The following is a 22,087-nucleotide window of genomic DNA, read 5'->3' on the forward strand; positions in this document are numbered from 1 at the left end:
TATTTCTTGGAGATGGGGTAGAAAATTTCTTTACATTAGAAAGCCTGTTGAACTAGAACAACTGTAAGTATCCATCTAACTTTAAAATTTGAAGATTTTTCAAATTCAATTTTATTTTATTTTATTTTTCAATTTTATTTTTTAAGGTTTAAATTTTAAATTGTTTTCAGTTTCTTGTAATATCGGTTATTGTAACTATTAAGTCACAAGTCTTTTTGATTTTTCACGTGAATTGAGTGTGTTCTTTAATATGTAATTTTTTAAACAAAAAATCCTTCTGAAATGAAGTTCTGAAAACCTTGAGATTCATATACATTATCTTGCTATTTAAAAGTAGATCAATAAATCTTCAAATAATTTAACAAAAAAATAGAAAATTCTTTGATGAGACTATATTTTCAAATCTTGGTATTTACCAAATACAAGATTCATTGTAAAAGTTTGGTGTGTAGGGGATCCCTGGGTGGCGCAGCGGCTTGGCGCCTGCCTTTGGCCCAGGGCGCGATCCTGGAGACCCGGGATCGAATCCCACATCGGGCTCCCGGTGCATGGAGCCTGCTTCTCCCTCTGCCTGTGTCTCTGCCTCTCTCTCTCTCTCTCTCTCTCTCTCTTAATTTTTTTAAATTAAAAAAATTAAAAAAAAAACTTTGGTGTGTACACAGATTCTTCTCTTCGGTATTTGACAAAATATAAACCTATAATCAGTAAAGACTGTTTGAAGTTGAGAACTCATCAATAGGTCTATGAACTGGTTAGCTACTGAGGCAGTTACATATTCCATGTACAAGGTTATAGATTTTAATCTTGAAACCACACTGCCATAGTTCAATTCTTGGCTATACTATCATCTATTAATTAGGTGACCTTTGCTAAATTACTGAATCTTTATGTCTCAGGATCATAGACGTAAAATAAATTAATAATACTACCCTCCTCATAAGGCTATAGAGGGGATTAAATAAGTTAATATTTGTAAAGTACTAAGAAGAGTGTCTTGCACATAATACAATATTAAGTGTTTTTAAAATAAAAATAAAATTAAAAAATAAAACTTCCTATTTGATACTAATGAAAAATTTGTCAGCAGAAATTTTTAATGGGATTGGGATCACAGCAATTGTTTTGCTCATATAGATCATATTTTACACTATCTTTATTTCACCCCATTAAGAACAGTTAATGAGGAGATCTGCATGAAAGACAGCTACCAATTGGTTGAGCAAGATGCCATGGAACGGTTCCACCTGAATCAAAGGGTTAAGGCTATCAAGCAATCAGTATGTTCCCTAAAATCATCATGTTATTTCTTTATAGAATATGATATGGATTAGGTTTTTAAATATCAAATTGCAAGCAGGCATTGGTAGTGTAGTGGTGAGCATAGCTGCCTTCCAAGCAGTTGACCTGGGTTTGATTCCCGGCCAATGCAGTGCCTCCTATGTACTCCTCCCCCCGCCCAAAAAAAAAATCTAATTGCAGAAATTATTAAAACTCTTCAAATTAATTAGACAGAATCTCCACATTTAACTATTCACCTGACTGAAAATGACCTCTTGTAAAACTGGCAGTTAGCAACTATCTAGAAGAGACAAATTATAGGGAGAAAATGCATATAATGTCATAATTAATAACAACAAATGCTAATATACTTTAAAACATTTTAACTATAATTTTTAAGGCTGTTTATGACTCACTGTTCATATTCATTGTAGAAAAACTGGAAAATACAGGAAAAAATAAAGAAGTGAAAACTTCACTCTAATGCTACTCCTCAGAAAAAATAAACTTTAACATTTGGTAGATTTTTATGTATTTTCTTTCCTATGCATATTTTTCTCAGTTGAGATCATACTGTGTGCCCAACTTTCCATAGGGCCTTTGTAATTTAAATTATAATTATCTAGTTACTAATAATAATGATACAAACTTGTATAACTATTAAGGTACTATAGTTTAGTCTATGAAGCACTATAATTTATTTTATCATCTTCCTTAATGTATCATTTGAATTGTCTTTTTTTTTCTTTTTAAAATACTGCTGCAAAAAAATTACACTTGTATGGAAAGTTTCCTACCTGTATTTTTTATCCTTTCCCTACAGCAGATCCCCAGAAGTAGAAAAGTAGAATACTTCAAATTTTCATTGTGACTCCACTAAATAAATTTCATGTCACATGATTAAAATTTAAATTGTACCTATTTAGAACCTCAAAATACATCTAATAGTTTTTATTGCCATTTCAGCTTGCTATGTGAATTTTTTCTTTCTACTTAAGAATTCAGTTTCTCAGATTGGAAGTAGATATGTTCACAGTCCAGACTCGATATCTGTTTTTAAATTATGCAGGAGATTAGATTTAATATTTCTACAAGTTTCTATTAATTTTTCAAAGAAAAAAAGAAGCCTAAATAATGCCAGACTGTGAAGTGAAGAAGTGAAATGCATGATTGGGGCTCCCAAATATTTTCATTTGAATTATTTGGATAGATTACAATACTGACAAGGAAGTCAATAATTATAAAGATTAAAAGGAGGATAAACAGCATCATCCTTACCTTTATATTCACAATCAACAGAGCATTTCCTTTTTTTTTTTCAACATTTATTTATTTTAGAGAGAGTGTGTGTGAGCAGGAGTAGGGGCTGAGGGAGAGGGAGAAGGAGAGAAGCAGACTCCACACTGAGCACAGAGCCCTACCCAAGGCTCGATTGCACCACCCTGAGCCAAAAACACGAGTAAGATGCTGAATCGACTGAGCCACTCAGGCACCCCAAAGTTTCTTTTCTTTCTTTTTTTCTTTAAGATTTTATTTATTCATTTAAGACACACACAGAGAGAGAGGCAGAGACACAGGCAGAGAGAGAAGCAGGCTCCATGCAGAGAGCCTGATGTGGGACTTGATCCCGGGACTCCAGGATCATGCCCTAAGCCGAAGGCAGGCGCTATACCGCTGAGGCACCCAGGGATTCCCACCCCAAAGCATTTCTTAAAAGAGCAATGTGCTCTCTTAACTGCAGTAAACAGCTTGGGCTTTAATTATATAAATGATTATATGAATGATTGCATCCACTTTGGCCCTCAAGTGGAATTATGCAAGATTTCATATTCAACAAAAATGGGAAATGGGAAGAGTAATACATTTTGATCATAAAAATGTGACAATCTGGCTTCTCTTAATCAGTATGAAATCAGAGAATTCACCCATGAGATGGTGTCAGCTGTCATCATCCACTGCTAAGCAACCAATAAAAGCTTTAGAAAGTGTTTCGTTCTCATCTCGGATCCTTTGAAAGAAGAGTAAGAACTTGATGTGAAACCTTCAAGTGAGGAAACTACTTAACAACTTTCATTAGTTTGTATGTAAATTAGCAAAACTGTGGACATCTCTAACTTGATCAAACCTACAAGGTATTTGGAGCAGAAATCAAAACTTCTGATTAGAAGTTTAAAAAAGGTAAAGAGCAAAACAAATTCCTTAAGAATTCAGGAAATTCAGGAAGTAATTGAGATATTTATGGAACATGATTCATTTGAAAAATGAGGAGTATTGATGTTGCCTAAGGGTACAAACTTGGAATGAGTAGTTTATAAGCCCTAGAAATCTAAGGCACAGTATAATGAATATGGACAAAAATATTGTGTTATAATAACAAACCTGCTAAGAGACTGGAACTTAAGTATTCCAACCACTAAATAAAAGGTTAATTATGGAACATGATTAAGGTGCTAATTATCACAATGGCAATCACATTAGAATATATAAATGTATTAACTTGTTGTGTGCCTTAAATTTACACAAAATTATGTCAAATATATGTATAAAATGGCATTTTTGAAAAAAGTAAAGAAAATGGAGAGTAATAATTCCATTAGCAGAGGAAGAAAGCAAGTGATAGAGGGAAAGAATAAAGAAGTGGTGTAAGGAAGATGCTTTGCCAGCCCCCTAACCAAGAGGTTAAGATCCAAATTCCATCCTTTGAAATGAACTTTGTTGCTGACTTGAAAATGTTCCTTAATGAATTCCTAAAATTGCAAGCCAAAACAACACTTATATGTGAAACATAGTGTGGTAAAGTCATTTCAAAAACAACTAACATTTGAATCACAAGTAATGTCAAGCTGCTCTATAAACTATACATGTTGTCAAAGGTAAAGACGAGAAGTGGGATTGCCATTTTTACACAAATATGCAACATATATTTTTTGAGCTCAAATTATAGTTCTAAGATAGCGTTTCTTTTTCAATCTTGATGTAAGTGCAAAAGATATTTCCATATTTCAAATTCCATCTAATTATGCAATTGAGGAGTGTCCATTTATACTTCAATTGGAAGTGATGAATCTGCAATGTAGTGATTTGCTGAAAGGCAAAAAATGCCATCCAAATGATGAGTATGCTCAACTAAAATCATATGCTTGTTAGTTAACAATATGTAGTGGTATCTATGTGAAAAGCAAAGTTTCAAATTTGAAATATGTAAAGTCTTAAAACACATTAACAGATGAGCATTAGCTTGTATTTTGAGGAGAATATTAACTTTGAATCCCAAAAAGAAAAGGGAATCTTCCTTGCTCCAGAATTCCATTTTTCTCCTTACTGGACCTATACTACACCAGAATATTTTATTTTATTTTTTTAAAGATTTTATTTATTTATTCATGAGACAGACAGAGAGAGAGAGAGAGAGAGAGAGAGAGGCAGAGACACAGGCTAAGGGAGAAGCGGGCTCCATGCAGGGAGCCCAACGCGGGACCCAAACCCAGGTCTTCAGGATAATTCCCTGGGCTGAAGGTGGTGCCAAACCGCTGAGCCAGTTGGGCTGCCCTACACCAGATATTTTAGTCAATTATTATTATATTATCTTTTGAATTTCATTAATACAAATTGTGGAAATTTACTTTCTCTCTTTTTATATAAGTATTTACATAGTATTCTTGACTTTGACTCTTATCCAGCTATCATAGCCTGAAATATATACTATCTGGACCTTCCCAGAAGTTTGTCAATCTGTGACATAAAATATTATCATTATATTGTAGTTTCTTATCAAGTATGTGCATTGGAGTGTCTGAACGGCTTAGTCTATAGAGCATGTGACTCTTGATCTCAAGGTTGTGAGTTCAAGTCCCAGGTTGGGCATGGAAACTACTTTAAAAAAAAGTATGTGCATTGATTCTAGTATTAAACATGAACATATTGCCAATCTAGTCATTATCAAGAGATAGATAAGTTCTAGTGACTATTTTTCATTGTATTTCTTTGTATATTATTTCCCTCAATTTTCCTGTTAAACAATAAATATGTTTACAACAAATAAATATGTAAACAACAATTTTTTACATTAAAAATGAAGGCATAATATTGATACAGGATAGAATAGAGATGCAGAAGCTTAAACAACTAGAATAGTAGAGAATAAAAGATACTTGAAGAAAATGTTGCAAATTTTATGGTAAGTGGAAATTATATTTTGCTGTGGCAGAGCAATACAAAAGATTTATCTTTTGTGTAAAGAAAAATAACGTTTAGGGGCACCTAGCCGGTTCAGTCAGTTAAACGTCTGCCTTAGGCTCAGGTCATGATCTCAGGGTCCTGAGATCCAGCCCTGGGTCCAGGCTCCCTGCTCAGCAAGGAGTCTGCTTCTCTTTCCCTCTCCTTCTGCCCCTCCCTCCTTCTCATTCTTTCTCTCTCTCTCTCAAATAAATCTTTTAAAAAATGAAAGAGAGGGATCCCTGGGTGGCACAGCGGTTTGGCGCCTGCCTTTGGCCCAGGGCGCGATCCTGGAGACCTGGGATCGAATCCCATATCGGGCTCCCGGTGCATGGAGCCTGCTTCTCCCTCTGCCTGTGTCTCTGCCTCTCTCTCTCTCTCTCTCTCTCTCTCTCTCTCTGACTATCATAAATAAATAAATTAAAAAAAGAGAAACTTTCTAAAAAAATGAAAGATATATTAAGAGACATTTTCAGCAAATACATAGTGATTTTGACAAGTTATTCCCCTCCCAAAAGTTAAAAAGAATTGATAAAATTCGTCAGCTAGAACTAGAATTAAATGTGCAAAAATATTTTTAAAATAATTTTAAAAGAACCTAAGCTTTTAACTTTAGCCAACTATAAATAGCTTGGTTCTTACACACACACACACACACACACACACACACACAAATAATTTTTAGATGGAGAAATGGGAAATATATTACTATTTCAATTATGAAAATTTGGTAGAAAATTATGAAGAAAGACTTTTAAAAGATATTTCACAAAAAGTGAGAGATTTCAGTTAAGCTACAAAACAATCGCACATGAAATACAAGACCTTTCTGTAACATCAAGGATCAACTGATTCAAACTTGTCTTTAGTCTCTTGTCTGTAGATGAGCAGTGTGATGTAAAACCATTGCCAAAGTAACATTTAATATGTAGTTCTCAAAGGATATCCATATTTTTATGATGAAATATACTCAATTCATGGCCTAACAAATGGAACTAGTACCATAGATATTTTTGAATTTCATGTCAGCCCCTAAATTTTAGATATGAAGTATTAGTTTCTGTCGTAACAGGTGTTCCAATTTTGTTAAGCCAAAAGTCCTGATTTACTGAAATTTTAAAACAAGAAACATTCATCCCTTTCTGCTTTGTTTCTACCTGTGATACATAATGAAAATACATATGCCCCAGTATTCTAAAGCAAACTATGAACATTGCCATAGCATTTATTGAATTTAAAATCACTTGGGGAATATATGCAATGCTATGAGCCATCAAAAATTTTTGAAATCACTAAAATAAATAGAAAACAATGAATTTAATCATCTCGTGTTCTCTACCAGTGTTTATTGGTTGAATTGTGGAAGAATTGTACAAAGATTAACTGCATTGTTAATTCCAATTCAATATTTTCTTGAAAGAAAAGGAATGCTTGACAAATATTTAAAATCCAAACATAAAACTTGGAAGTCTGATCTATGTTTTCTTGCTGTTATATCACATTACATATGAATGAACTAAATTTGAAGCTACAAGAAAGGAAAAGCTTGTCTGTGAACCAGATATGTTCAAGAATATATGTTGCAATTAAGTCTCTGCATAATGAATCAATAATAATGATTTTACATATTATTTAACATGAATCAATATGAAGAAGCTTTAAACTGATTCACAGCATTACACAAATTGACCATAAAAACTACAAGAAATATTTGAAGGATACATTGTTGATATTAGGATATTTAGAGTTGATTTTCAATTTACTCAATATTCCTTTGAATTCAACTTTAATAATCATGGGTTAACAGAAGAGTTAGTATATTTACTTAACTCGGATGGGAGTTTTGAAACCAATATGCTTACTTTAAAGTTACATCAGTTTTTTAAAAAGATGAACAAGTTTTGTCAATATAAATGTGCATAATAAAGGAAAAAATTTTGGTACTTGGTTCAGTTATTGAAAAGCATTAATGTATATTTGGAACTTGGGTTCATTAGTTAAATGAATCTAGCAACGGGTTACTTGGAAAGCCATATTTTCTTTCGTTACAGAAAAGAGCTAATTGAATCGAGAAATAAAACTATTTTGGGTTCCAACTGAGGTTCCTTAATTAGCTTTATGTCCTTTGACAAGATTATTAACATCTTGTAAATAATCTAAGCCTATTTTGTAGAGCTGTTGTGGGAACCAAACAAAGTAGAACAGATACCGTGCTTAACACAGTGTTGGGCACATAGTAACCCCTAAGTCTGTGGTTAATGATTAAAGCTGGAAATCAATAAGAAGCTAAAGTAAGGGGGTACTTGGGTGGCTCAGTTGGTTAAGCATCCAATTCTTGATTTTGGCTTAGGTCATGATCTCCAGGTCCTGGGATGGAGCCTGGAATTGGGCTCCAGGTTCAGCAGGGAGTCTGCTTGTCCCTCTGCCCCTCTCCCTACTTACATGTGCTCTTCTCTTTCTCTCTCTCTCTCAAATAAATAAATAAAATCTTTTTTTAAAAATAAAAGAGAAGCTAAAGTAAGAAGTGACTGGAAGAATAAAAAGGAGGGAATGTATTCTTAGAAAGTTCAACATGGAGATGAGACATGAAGGTGAAGAAAAGAGGGAAAATGAGGATGGCTTAACTCTCAAATGTCTGCCCTGCAGGGAACAAGAACTAAGTTTAAATCTGGGGTGAAAATTCTGAGTTAAGTTTTAAACAGGTTGATGATGGAGTGACTGGAAATTTAACAGGAGATGATGATTAGGTAAGAAACCTAGAGACAGAATCATGGTGAGGGGTGGTGGGTGATGTTTGTCTTTCTCTGACTGACTCACTCCTACTCTGCTGTCTTCCCCCAAAGTCTATTCCTCTCATTCTTTAACACATCTCTTTCTCCTGCTCTTTTATATGCCTCATCAATATTTTTTTTCTCCATGTGCCATCTTAATTCAAATCTTTATCACCTTATGTGGTTTAGAACAGCAGCCTTTGAACTGGTTTGCTAAGTCTCCTAACCTCAGCTTGATTTGTACACAGCTACCTGTACCACTTTTCAAAAACATAATTAGATTAATCAAAACAAAATGCAATCAATATATATTTGATTTTACTAAAAACTTACAGGTGACTAACCAAAAAACCTGTCTCCTGTGGTATACATTAGAAGTTGTAAAATTCTTCAGCAAATACAATGAAACACTTCACAATATACATAAAAGTTACAACTGCTCTTTGATAAGTCTCCTTAGATGATATTTAAAATTTGGATAGTTACGGGGCGGGGAGGGGAGGGGCAGGTTTTGAGTCCCACCATGGCTATCACACAGTTTCGGTTATTTAAAGTTTGCACCTGCCTTGCAACAGTATTCTCATTCCTAAAGAGATTAATATGCAGATCTGGCAGAGGACAGAAATTAAGTGGAGACCAAATAACTTTGCCAACTACAGTTGATTATTCATCAGTTCCTAAACAGACTGATGTTGAAGAGTGGACTTCCTGGGATGAAGATGCCCCCACAAGTGTAAAGATTGAAGGAGGGAATGGGAATGTAGCAACACAACAAAATGCTTTGGAACAACTGGAACCTGACTATTTTAAGGACATGACACCAACTATAAGGAAAACTCAGAAAATCATTATTAAGAAGAGAGAACCATTAAATTTTGGCATTCCAGATGGTAGCACAGGTTTCTCTAGTAGATTAGCAGCTACATAAGATATGCCTTTTATTCATCAATCTCTTGAATTAGGTGACTTAGATACTTGGCAGAAAAATACCAATGCATGGGAAGAAGAAGAAGATGCAGCCTGGCAAGTAGAAGAAGTTCTGAGGCAGGAGAAGATAGCAGACAGAGAAGAGAGAGCAGCAGAACAACAGAGGAAGAAAATGGAGAAGGAGGCACAGTGGCTAATGAAAAAGGAACAGAACAAAATTGGCGTGAAGCTTTCATAACAGATGTTCTTCACGTGTCATCGTGCCAGTAGGAGAAATGTGAGCTCCACAACTCAAGCAGCATTTATATGGATATAAGAGTATTTTCAGAATACAAATACATTGCTTGATTTTTAATGCATTCATCAGACCATCTAGGACACCAGGATTCTCTCAGAGTACCTTGAGCTCTTAGTGATTGAGACTCAAAAAAAAAAAAAAAAAAAAGACCTACAAGTCAATATTTTTTTTCAACATGCTCCAAGTGTAAGACAACTGTTTGCTGTAGAGAAATTATTACAAATGGAATATACCAGTACCTCTTCTAGTTAGTGTTTCTAGCTAAATATATGGGTGTAAATAATTTTATGGCGGGAAAGGACTCCGCTCTCTATAATGCTTTCTTTCATTGTGCATAATGATAAAATAAATAATTTTGAATACTCAAAAAATTTGGATAGTTATCAGGCCACTTTGGTTTAAAATTATTTATGAGAAAAGCAATGAAATGAATGCCCTCAAATGCATACACATATCATAGTCCCTGATTTTACTTTTTAGCCCCTAACTGGTAGATCAGGAATCTGAGGAGTGTCACGTTATCAGGTGAAATCATGAGCGCGGGGTGGGGGTGACTGGGTGACGGGCACTGAGGTGGGCACTTGGCGGGATGAGCACTGGGTGATATTCTATATGTTGGCAAATTGAACACCAATAAAAAATAAATTTATAATAAAAAATAATAATAAAATTAAATATAGACTTAAAAAATCAAAAATAAAAAATAAAAAAAAACAACCCTGAATTCCTTAATGGTCACGATAAAGTCTTTTCCTGTGCCTCTAGCCCAGTCCCTCAGCTCCCACCATTAAAGACTAGGTTGGAGACAGAACACATATCCTCTAGAATACTTTTCCTCACTCCTCCCAGCAAAATTTATTATTCTTGTGCTTCCAAATACTTGTACTTTTTTCTTATTTCTGGTGTCACATTTATAAAACAGTTCAGTAAGTACTTGTTTTTACAGTATATAATGTTAAAGACACTGAGACCTGTGACTTTGTTTCCCTGGAGTCTAAGATAATGCTTGCCATATATGAGATGCACAATCACACTGTGTAAATTACAATGCATTGCAAGAATGATGGCCCCATCCCCTCTCCTCTCTTCTGTTCCTGTGAGTCAGTACCTGGGATCTTCTTGGCCATGAACACTGCAGTGCAGTTTCCAACAATGGCATAGACCAATAAAGTATGATAACAATGACATTACTTTATTACCAAGAACTATTTTCCTTTCCCAAGCAGTGATTACAACAAAAGAGAAATAATAAAAATGATGAGATCCAAACTATAATCACAATTTCTCCCACAATTTTCTAAATAATTTGTTTCTAGATGGATAGACATATATTAAAGATTTATTTTTTAATATTCTATAGTTCTGTCTTTAAATATTCCAAAAGATTAAGTACTTAGATGTGTTGGGAATGTCAGGGATGAATTCCCTAGTGGAATATAAATTTGATAAATCATAGGATGGTCATATAACCTTTATCATCATGTCTTCAGGTATGCTTTTTTTTTTTTTACAGAGAGAGAGAGAGAGCACCACAGGGGGTGGGGGGAGAGGGGCAAAGGGAGAGAATCTTAAGCAGGCTCTATGCCCAGTACAGAGCTGGACACAGGGCTTGATCTCACAACTCTGAGATCATGATCTGAGCCAAAATCAAGAGTCGGTAGCTTAATGAACTGGGCCACATAGGCACCTCTGCCTTTGACTTTTCAGTAAGACTCTCATAATAAGTACAGCTTTTTTTTTTTTTAATTTCATGAGAGGGCGGGGGTGGGGGTGAATGGGTGACGGGCACTGAGGGGGACACTTGACGGGATGAGCACTGGGTGTTATTCTGTATGTTGGTAAATTGAACACCAATAAAAATTAATTTATTAAAATCAAAAAAAAAGAAAGAAGTTTGGATCTCCAATTAAAAAAAAATAATTTCATGAGAATATGTTTTCTGGGAAAACAGTAACAACAAAAACAAGAAAACAACCCAGCCGTACTGTATTGAGCACCCTCATCCCAGACCTGTGCAGATTTCATGACGTTACTTCTAATTACCCTCAACAACTGCATGGCCATAGTACCTCCACTGACTCCACTGATAAACAACAAGTCATCTTTTAAGATTTCCTATAAATAATCTGTCTATGAACAAACACCTAGTTGTTTTAGAGGAAATTTCCTTTTTTAAAAGATTTTATTTATTCATGAGAGACACAGAGACACAAGCAGAGGGAGAACCAGGCTTCCCTGTGGGGAGCCCAATGTGGGACTTGATCCCAGGACCCCAGGATCATGACCTGAGGTGAATGCAGATGCTCAATCACTGAGCCACTGAGGTGCTCCTTAGAGGAAATTTCTTGAGTTAATATGCATCAGTAGGATTCTTCATTATTTAGCTATGCCCCATTAAGTTCTGTTTTATCTAGGTGAGAAGATAGAGGAGTGTTAAAGAACACTTGATTTTCATAGAGCTTCACTTGAGTAGAAGTGAAGCATACATACATACACACCTGAATCAAATCAGGAAAGAATACTATCTTCTGGCCATGAATACCTGTCCTCATTGGACTATCATAATACTAAGAAATTATTTTGTATTGCAAAATAAGCTGCTGAATATTTGGGATTTGTTCAGTATCAATATTTGTAATGGGAAATGTTATTCACAGTTATGATTTATCATGAGGGTCATTTTGGAGGAAGAAGATATGTGCTAAGTTAGAAAGTACATTTGTGAATAATATTACCTAGGTAACCCAGATAAAAGAAGATAAGGAGAAGATAGAATGATGAAAACCACTAGAATTTTAGAACAATGAGCAAAGATATAGAGATAGCAAAGGAGATTGCCCAAAAGTAGAGAATACAAACATGGTTATGAAAGACAAAAGGTTAAAGTTTCCAGAAAAAGACAATTGTTAACTATGCAAAATGCTATAGAGAGAGCAAACCAAAACATTCCATTCCCTTGCCCCTAAAGCACACATATCCTTCCTTTTCCCATGATTACATAGCCAAAGAGAAAAATAAGATTTTCTATGTGACTCTCTGAAATGTTCCATCTTTACCTTTATCTATTTTTAAAGATTAAGTATTTACTATGAAACTTGAAGTCAACCACAAGAAAAAATTTGTAAAGACCACAAATACAAGGAGGTTAAAAAAATCCTACTAAAGAATGAATGGGTTAACCAGAAAATTAAAGAATTTAAAAAATACATGGAAGCAAATGAAAAGAAAAACACAACAGTCCAAAATCTTTGAGATGCAGCAAAGGCAGTCCTAAGAGGGAAGTGTATAGCAATACAGGCCTACCTCAAGAAGCAAGAAAAGTCTCAAATACACAACCTAACCTTACACCTATAGGAGATGGAAAAAGAGCAACAAATAAAGCCTAATTCCAGTTGGATAAAAGAAATAATAAAGATTAGAGAAGAAATAAATGATAAAGAATTTAAAAAAACAACAGAACAGATCAATGAAACTAGGAGCTGATTCTTTGAAAGAATTAACAAAATTGATAAACCTCTAGCCAGTCATATCAAAAAGAAAAGAGAAAGGACCCAAATAAATAAAATCATGAATGAAAAAGGAGAGATCACAACCAACACCCCAGAGATACAAACAATTATAAGACCATATTATGAGCAATTAAATGCCAACAAATTAGGCAATCTGGAAGAAATGGATAAATTCTTAGAAACATATAAACTACCAAAACTGAATCAGGAAGAAATAGAAAATCCAAACAGACTCATAACCTGCAAAGAATTGGAATCAGTAATCAAAAATCTCCCAGCAAATAAGAGTCCAGGGTTGGATGGCTCCTTAGGGTAATTCTACCAAACATTTAAATAAGAATTAATACCTATTTTTCTGAAACTTTCCCATAAAATAGAAATGGAAGGAAAACTTCCAAACTTATTCTAAGAGGCCAGCATTACCTTGATTCCAAAACCAAAGATCCCACTATAAAGGAGAATTACAGACCAATATCCTCTGAAGACTCTAGAACACTTATGAAAGAAATTGAAAAAGATATAAATAAATGGAAAAACAATCCATGCTCACAGATTGGAAGAACAAATACTGTTAAAGTGTCTGTAGTACCCAAAGCGACTTACATAGTCAATGCAATCCCTATCAAAATAATACCAGTATTTTCACAGAGCTAGAATAAACAATTCTAACATCTGTATGGAACCAGAAAGGATCCTAGATAGCCAAAGGAATGTTGAGAAAGAAAACCAAAGCTGGAGGCATCACAATTCTGGACTTCAAGCTGTATTACAAAGCAGTAGTCATCAAGACAGTATGGTACTGACACAAAAACAGATACATAGATCAAAGGGACAGAATAGAGAACCCAGAAATGGACCCACAACTATATGGTCAACTAATCTTCAACAAAGCAGGAAACAATATCGAATGGAAAAAAAAAACCTTCTCTTCAACAAATGCTGTTGGGAAAATTGGACAACCACATGCAGAAGAATGAAACTGCACCACTTCCTTACACCATACACAAAAATTAATTCAAAATGGATGAAAGAAAAAAAAATTTTAAAAAATGGACGAAAGACCTAATTGTGAGACAGGAATCTATCAAAAAATCCTAGAGGAGAACACAGGCAGCAACATCTTTGATCTCAGCCTCAGCAACTTCTTACTAGACACGTCTCTAGAGGCAAGGGAAACAAAAGCAAAAATGAACTACTGGAACTTCATCAGGATAAAAAGCTTCTGCACAGCAATACAAACAATCAACTCAAAGACAACCAATGGAATGAGAGAAGATATTTGCAAATGACATACAGGGTAAAGGGCCACTATATATAAAGAACTTATCAAACACCCCCATAATAAAAAATCCAAATAAGAAGTGGGCAGAAGACTTGAACAGACATTTTTCCAAAAAGAACATTCAAATGGCCAACAGACTTATGAAAAAATGCTCAACATCACTCATCATCAGGGAAATACAAATCAAAACCACAATAAGATACCACCTCACACCAGTCAGAATGGCAAAAATTAACAACTCGGGAAATGACAGATGTTGTCAAGGATGCAGAGAAAGCAGAACCCTTAAGCTGTTGATGGGAATTCAAATTGGTACAGCCACTCTGGAAAAGAGTATGAGGTTCTTCAAAAAGCTAAAAATAGAACTACCCTATGACTCAGCAACTGCACTACTGGGTGTTTATCCAAAGGATACACAAATAGTGGTAAGAGGGGGCACTTAAACCCCAATGTTTATATCCATAACAGCCAAAATATGAAAAAAGCCCAGATGTCCATTGAGTGTGAGTATATATATATACCACATCTTCTTTATCCATAATACACACACACACACACACACACACACACACACACACACAAAACGGAATATTACTCAACCATCAAAAAGAATGAAACCTTGCCATTTACAAAGACATGAATAGAAAGAGGGTATTATGCAAAGTGAAATAAGTCAGTCAGAGAAAGACAAATACCACATTATTTCATTCAAATGTGGAATTTAAGAAACAGAGAAGGGAAGGGAAGGAAAAGTAAAATAAGGTAAAAACAGGGAGGCAAAGGATAAGAAACTTAACTATAGTGAACAAACTGAGGGTTGATGGAGGAGAGGTGGGTGGGAGGATGGGGTAACTAACTGGGTGATGGGCATTAAGGAGGGCACTTAATGTAATGAGCACTGAGTGTTATATGCTACTGAGAAATCACTAAATTCTGCCCCTGTAACTAACACTACACTGCATGTTAACTAATTTGAATTTAAATAAAATCTTCAAAGAAATAAACATAAATTTTCAAAGACCTCACACCTACACAAATCAAACATATAATTTGCTATTTGGAGGGGCAAATATTATTATTGAATTCTGAGCTCACAACATTAACCAATATTTGTTTTCTTATGTTCACATAACTCAATATCATGTGTCAGGTTTTAAGGGTTTTTAGTTAAAATCTGTGCAATTTTTAAATGCTTCTTTCATTAATCAGGAAAACTTCCAAATCATTGTATAAATATGTTCAAGTTTTGGTTTTGCTGAGAACTAAAGTAAAAAGGAAAAGGAGAAATTGGGAAAATATAGCTGAAAAAATTGACATACCATTGATCACATTTCTTGTATATGAAATGATTCATTAAAGCAATTTCAAAAACACTAACATTCTTATTGGAAATAAAGTTAAACAATAGAATTCACAAACTCACAAAAAAAGAAAATCTAAATAATCTATCAATATATGAAAGAGTAGCCAATCTTTCAAAATAATTCATTTATTAATCCAACAAATACTATTGAGACATATTTTTTGTATTTTTCACATGAAAAAGCAAAATACCATTTTTTATATAAAAATGGTAGTTTTGGGATCCCTGGGTGGCGCAGCGGTTTGGCGCCTGCCTTTGGCCCAGGGCGCGATCCTGGAGACCCGGGATCGAATCCCACGTCGGCTCCCGGTGCATGGAGCCTGCTTCTCCCTCTGCCTGTGTCTCTGCCTCTCTCTCTTTCTCTGTGTGACTATCATAAATAAATAAATAAACAAACAAACAAACAAACAAATAAATAAATAAATAAATACAAAAAAATAAAAATAAAAATGGTAGTTTCAGAAATATATTATTCTAGGTTGATAAGAGTGTGGAGAAATGAGCACTCCAATATCTAAATGGGAGAATTTTTAAAGGGTGCAATATTTCTCTATGGCAGATTAGCCACATATTTCAAAAGTTGTGCATTTTCCTTCACTGAGAAATTTAACTCTAGGAATTTATGGTTAAGTAAATAATCAGAGATGTTCACAGGATTTATGTGCAATAATATTTATTGTGGCATTATTTATAATAGCTCCCAAAGGAAACAAGCAAAATGTCAAACAATGAGAAATTGGTTAAGTAAATCATTGTATGTTTACAATGATTGTAGGAAAATAGTTAATGACATGGAAAATATTCTTGTTATGTTGACAAGTTTAAAAAGCAAATATTAAAATAATATTTATACTATCATCCTGATTTTCTGACTGCTTATAAATGTTTGAAAGTTCTCCCAAATATAAACAAATATACAGTTACATGTGAATATAATCCTTGCATATAATACTATAATACAAACTAAAACGTTGACAGTGATGACCTCTGAGGGCAAGACTTAGGAGAGTTTTTAAAAATTTGTTTCCTTGTGCTTTTTCTATATATTCTGTTGCTTCCCTATTAAATAAGCACTGCTTTTACAATAAGAAAAAAAACTTACAAAATTGGATTTTTAAAAATTAGGTCATTGATAACCTACAAGTATTTTCAGTATGGTATGAGGGTGGAAGATTTTTAAATGTGGATAAGTAGTGAGTGTGATTTGAGGAAGTAGAGGCAATGAATACAGACTGCACCTCAGAACACTTGGCATTTAAGTGCAAGGAGGAGATCCAAGGTTAGGTTTAGGGGGAGGTAGGTCAGGGGCAAAGAAGATGGAGAAGATGGAAGATGGATATACGTGTGTGTGTGTGTGTGTGTGTGTGTGTGTGTGTGTGTGTGTGTATCCAGGATAAAGAGAAAAAGTGAAGAAAAATGTTTATACATAAATCAAGGTCATCTAGAGATAGAATGTCTTTCCTTGTTCATATAACTTTACCTATAGGTATAACCTAAAAGAAAAATAAAAATGCAAAATGGTGTGCTAACACAGTAAAACCTGTAAATATAATGACTGACATATTAGGTTGCACTAGTCAAGATTCTCAGAGAAACAGAACCAACAGAATGTATATGTATATACACACATATAAACACACAGATAAATTATATATATATATATATATATTTAAAATTTATTTTAAGAAACTGGCTTTCATGATTTTGCAGGCTGGCAAGTCCAAAATCTGCAGGATGGGCCAGCAGACTGGAGATCCAGAAAGAGCTAATGTTGCAGTGCAAGTTCAAAACCCAGTCTGCCTGCAGAATGGGCAAAAGACATGCACAGAAATCTCACAGAGGAAGACATCGACATGGCCAACAAGCACATGAGAAAATGCTCTGCATCACTTGCCATCAGGGAAATACAAATCAAAACCACAATGAGATACCACCTCACACCAGTTGAGAATGGGGAAAATTAACAAGGCAGGAAACCACAAATGTTGGAAAGGATGCGGAGAAAGGGGAACCCTCCTGCACTGTTGGTGGGAATGTGAACTGGTGCAGCCACTCTGGAAAACTGTGTGGAGGTTCCTCAAAGAGTTAAAAATAGACCTGCCCTACGACCCAGCAATTGCACTGCTGGGGATTTACCCCAAAGATACAGATGCAATGAAACGCCGGGACACCTGCACCCCGATGTTTCTAGCAGCCATGTCCACAATAGCCAAACTGCGGAAGGAGCCTCGGTGTCCATCGAAGGATGAATGGATAAAGAAGATGTGGTTTATGTATACAATGGAATATTCCTCAGCCATTAGAAACGACAAATACCCACCATTTGCTTCGACGTGGATGCAACTGAAGGGTATTATGCTGAGTGAAGTAAGTCAATTGGAGAAGGACAAACATTATATGTTCTCATTCATTTGGGGAATATAAATAATAGTGAAAGGGAATATAAGGGAAGGGAGAAGAAATGTGTGGGAAATATCAGAAAGGGAGACAGAACATAAAGACTCCTAACTCTGGGGAATGAACTAGGGGTGGTGGAAGGGGAGGAGGGCGGGGGCTGGGGGTGAATGGGTGACGGGCACTGAGGGGAGCACTTGACGGGATGAGCACTGGGTGTTATTCTGTATGTTGGCAAATTGAACATCAATAAAAAATAAATTTATTATAAAAAATAAATAAATAAAGATTTACCAAAAAAACAAAAAATGAAATATTTTTAAAATACTGATTTAATTATGAAGTATACTTGAAGAAAACATGGGAAATAGAGCAATATTTAAAGATGAAAATTAAAAAAAATAAAGATGAAAATTTAAAAACATCATAAACCTCTACCCATTGATAACCACTTAACATGTTGGTAAAGGGAAAGATCGATTGTAGTGTTTTACAATATCAGTAATATGGTATGTGCAGTTTTGTATCCCATTTTGAAATTCTTACTTATACACATATTCATGCTTGCTTATTTGTGCTTACAAGTAAAAGACTTGAAAATAAATGTTTCTGAATGTAGAATACTATCTATAGCAGTAATAGCTCTGGGGTTGGTAACAGAAGATGCATGAAAAATAACAGATTTCCAGGTCAAGAAAGAGACTTTAGAAATTATCGAATGATATTTAAAATATTTAACAAGTCATTATGATAAAGTCATTGATCAGAATGGACACTAGGCACAAATAATTGGTTTGTCTCCACACTTGTATGTCTGAGTATTACTCCTGAATAAGAGAAGACAAAAACCTTGAGAAGCCCAATAATCAAAGGTCACACGATATTTGGCAACAAAACTATGACTACCATCTAAGCTCAATTTCCTGACCAGAGTTTTTCCTGCTATATCCAGTTGCCTCCCTATATGAAAGCTTTTTGAAATGTGTAAGGTGCTATTTAAGTGCACATTCTAATTAATATTATTACTATGGTTAAACAAATACATAGAAATTAGTATCCAACCTCTAAGGTGCTATTAGGGAGAGCAGTGAAGTGTTTTTCATTAAGAAATCTGAAAATCCATATGGCTTTTATTATAGATACACCACTTAATATAAATTCTTGCTGAAGGCAATATTCTTTAACTTTTTGTGTATATTTAGTATTTCACAGTAATGTGATGTAAAATTTTAACTATAATTGTTCATATCATGAATAAAATACCTTTTTCTAAGTTCTCTGTAAATTCGTCTTGACTTAATATTTAAAGAAATAGCAAAGTGTTCTTTTCTTTCTAATTTTCTTTCTCCAGCTAACTCATTCTTACATGTTCCTGTGAATTATTCCACTTGTAAGTATAATAAATATAGCACAGGTTTATTTACTATGTTTCCTGGCTATGTAGTCTGATAGAAGCAAACCTGACACATTTTCAAGAAACAGTTCAAAGATCGTATTCATTGGAAGAAGTTTATTGAACACCTGCTTTGTACAATGCATTCAGCTAGGTGCTCAGTATAAAGGGGAAACAAAATAAAGTCATCCTTGTCCTGGTAGACCTTAAGGTCTAAAACATCAAAAACAAACAAATAAACAAACTAACAGCAACCACTCTGAAATACTACCATGGAGATCACCTACGGTACCAGAGCTTTGGAGAGCCTACATCACAAACATTCTCCATCAACATCGTTCTGGAAGGAAACATGTTCTGTTCATTTGATCTTATCTGCCAGCCAAATGCATAATAATTATCTCTCTGTGAAACTATTACAACAAATTGTAAAAGAAGTAGGAAGTGCTATCCGGGGGAGTTGAGTTGTTTATACATCCTGTTATCCCTGATGCATTTATCATATGAAAGTGGACATTTGAAACCCTAAGCATAATACTGTTGGGAGAGCTCTACAATAGCTGTCACAGGACTTCACTCTTGCCTGTGCCTTTCTGGGGCAGTTCTTGAGCATTCAGATAAATCACGGACACTTCAGTTTTTCACTTGCACAACTACAAATGAGATATTAATATCTACCAATATCTGAAGGATGATGAGCTGTAATAATAAAACTTGTACAGTTTGTCAACTTCCTACTAATCCACACTCGCATTTTTGTGTCATCCAACTCTGCAACTTCTCCCATCAGTCCTCTAATATACTTAGTCTGTGGCTTACCTTTTGAAATTGTGTTAAAAAAAAAAAAAAGAAATTGAGTCAATCTAACCATTGTTTAATGGTATTGAATACAGTAGTATATTTTCTATTAACCAGGGTAATCAGTCAGAAAGAGAGAGCTAATAGCCTCAGATAGCCCTTTGTTATGGTCCCATGACACTATTTCTCCTCTTCATACTATTTGACACATTGCATTATATTTACTTACTTACTTGTTTGTATCTCCCACTAGACTTAAATTCTGTGAAGGCAGCTAATATTTATTTTGTTCACCATTGTGCATCATTATTTCTCTAATGCCTAATGTATCTGGCACAGATTAAGAGCTTGGTATATATTTACTTAATGAATAGATGGATGGACAATATTGCAGTGGACTCTAGGACTCCAGGACTCTCTAGGACTGAGTCCTAGAGAATGGGGGAGCATACACATACCCCCAGCATATAGCATGTTGCCTAGAACTTAATAGATATCTGGTGAATGTTCTAAATTGAAATGAGGAAGTTGGTCAAGCTCCTTCAGATCAAAGATTTTCAGGTTAATGGAACCTTTAATAGTACATGTTATCAGTTTCCAGGTAGTTGAGCACTGTCCTATGAAATATAAAAAGACCAAATTGAAGTTAAGGCCTGCAATAATAGTTCTTTGAAACTATCTGTGAGGTAAAGCTATATCTGGTGTTAAAAGTTTAAATCTGCCAGTTTTATTCATTTTATGAATTCTGGATGAAGAAAAACTATTCCCAAAGGTTTATGGTTTTCCATCTAGCATCTTTTTGCGATTTTAAGTGAGGAAATTTCATTTCTCTCAAATATAAACATTCTGTATATTAAATGAATAAAAGGCTAATATAATTTTCAGTTGAAGGTCACATTGCAGGATTATTAAAGGAAAACACAACCTTTAATAGTTGTACTAGGAAGAATTTGGTATAGAATAGCTCAAGACAAACTTGCATCCATTTAAGAAGCTTGCCTTTTCTTATTATAAGGAACTAAATCAGTATAAATTATATTTAAATGAACTCTTCTACCTCTGAGGCCACTTTGCTCCTTGTGCTGCTTAAATTATTGCATATATGTATGTTCTTTATCCCCCTCTCCTTTATTTTACTGAGAAGGTAATGGATACCGTAAATTCAAAGCATATAGCACATGCTCACATTTCTCAGCTCATTCTGATTACCAAATACTATCTCACTATCATTTTTCCAACCACCCTCTTGTCAGTGTGCATTTGGCTTCTTTGTTTTTGCTACTTTAAATAGTTCTAAGGAAAACTTTTTTTTTCCCCTAAGGAAAACTTTAGTGAACAGGTGTCCTGATGGATACGTGCAATAATTTCCCTTAGGTAAACACCGAGGACTGGAACTGCTGGTTTAGCATATATGTGAATGTATCTTTAAGTTCACAAGATAACGACAACCTTTTTATTTCAAAAATAGTTGAATGTATATTTCTACTAGCAATATAAGAGATTTTTGTGCTGTTGCTGTTGTGACTTGCTGTTGTGACTTGCTGTTGTGACTTACCAATCTAGTGAATGCCAAACTGTATTTCATGGGTTGCCATTTCCTCCTGACTAATCTTCATCCTTAATATATTTTTTTAATTTTATGTATATGAGAGAAAAAGCACAAGCCAGGTGGGAGGAGGGCCAGAGGGAGAGGGAGAACCCAGGCTGAGCAGGGATTCCGGGGTGGGGCCCAATCCCAGGACCCGGGGGCACCTGGGTTGCTCAGTGGTTGAGTGTCTGCCTTTGACTCAGGGCGTGATCCTGGGGTCCAGGAATCAAGTTCTGAATAAGGCTCCCTCCAGGGAGCCTGCTTCTCCCTC

The 22,087-nt window shown here is 34.9% G+C and overlaps 1 protein-coding gene and 1 non-coding gene across 2 annotated transcripts; both read left to right on the plus strand.

The window, feature by feature from the left end:
* The first annotated feature begins 1,357 nt into the window (after positions 1 to 1,357).
* On the plus strand, positions 1,358 to 1,429 carry TRNAG-UCC (transfer RNA glycine (anticodon UCC)). The gene has a single exon. It is a non-coding gene; the product is annotated as a tRNA-Gly (tRNA).
* A 7,338-nt stretch (positions 1,430 to 8,767) lies between these two features.
* LOC129517156 (receptor-binding cancer antigen expressed on SiSo cells-like) lies at positions 8,768 to 9,839 on the plus strand. Its single transcript, XM_055336809.1, is given in 1 exon segment — positions 8,768 to 9,839. A coding segment is annotated over 1 exon segment (642 nt). The 5' UTR covers positions 8,768 to 8,787; the 3' UTR covers positions 9,430 to 9,839.
* Positions 9,840 to 22,087: the final 12,248 nt, after the last annotated feature.

This window comes from Nyctereutes procyonoides, unplaced genomic scaffold (assembly GCF_905146905.1).
Source record: "Nyctereutes procyonoides isolate TBG_1078 unplaced genomic scaffold, NYPRO_anot_genome, whole genome shotgun sequence".
Classification (NCBI taxonomy): domain Eukaryota; kingdom Metazoa; phylum Chordata; class Mammalia; order Carnivora; family Canidae; genus Nyctereutes; species Nyctereutes procyonoides.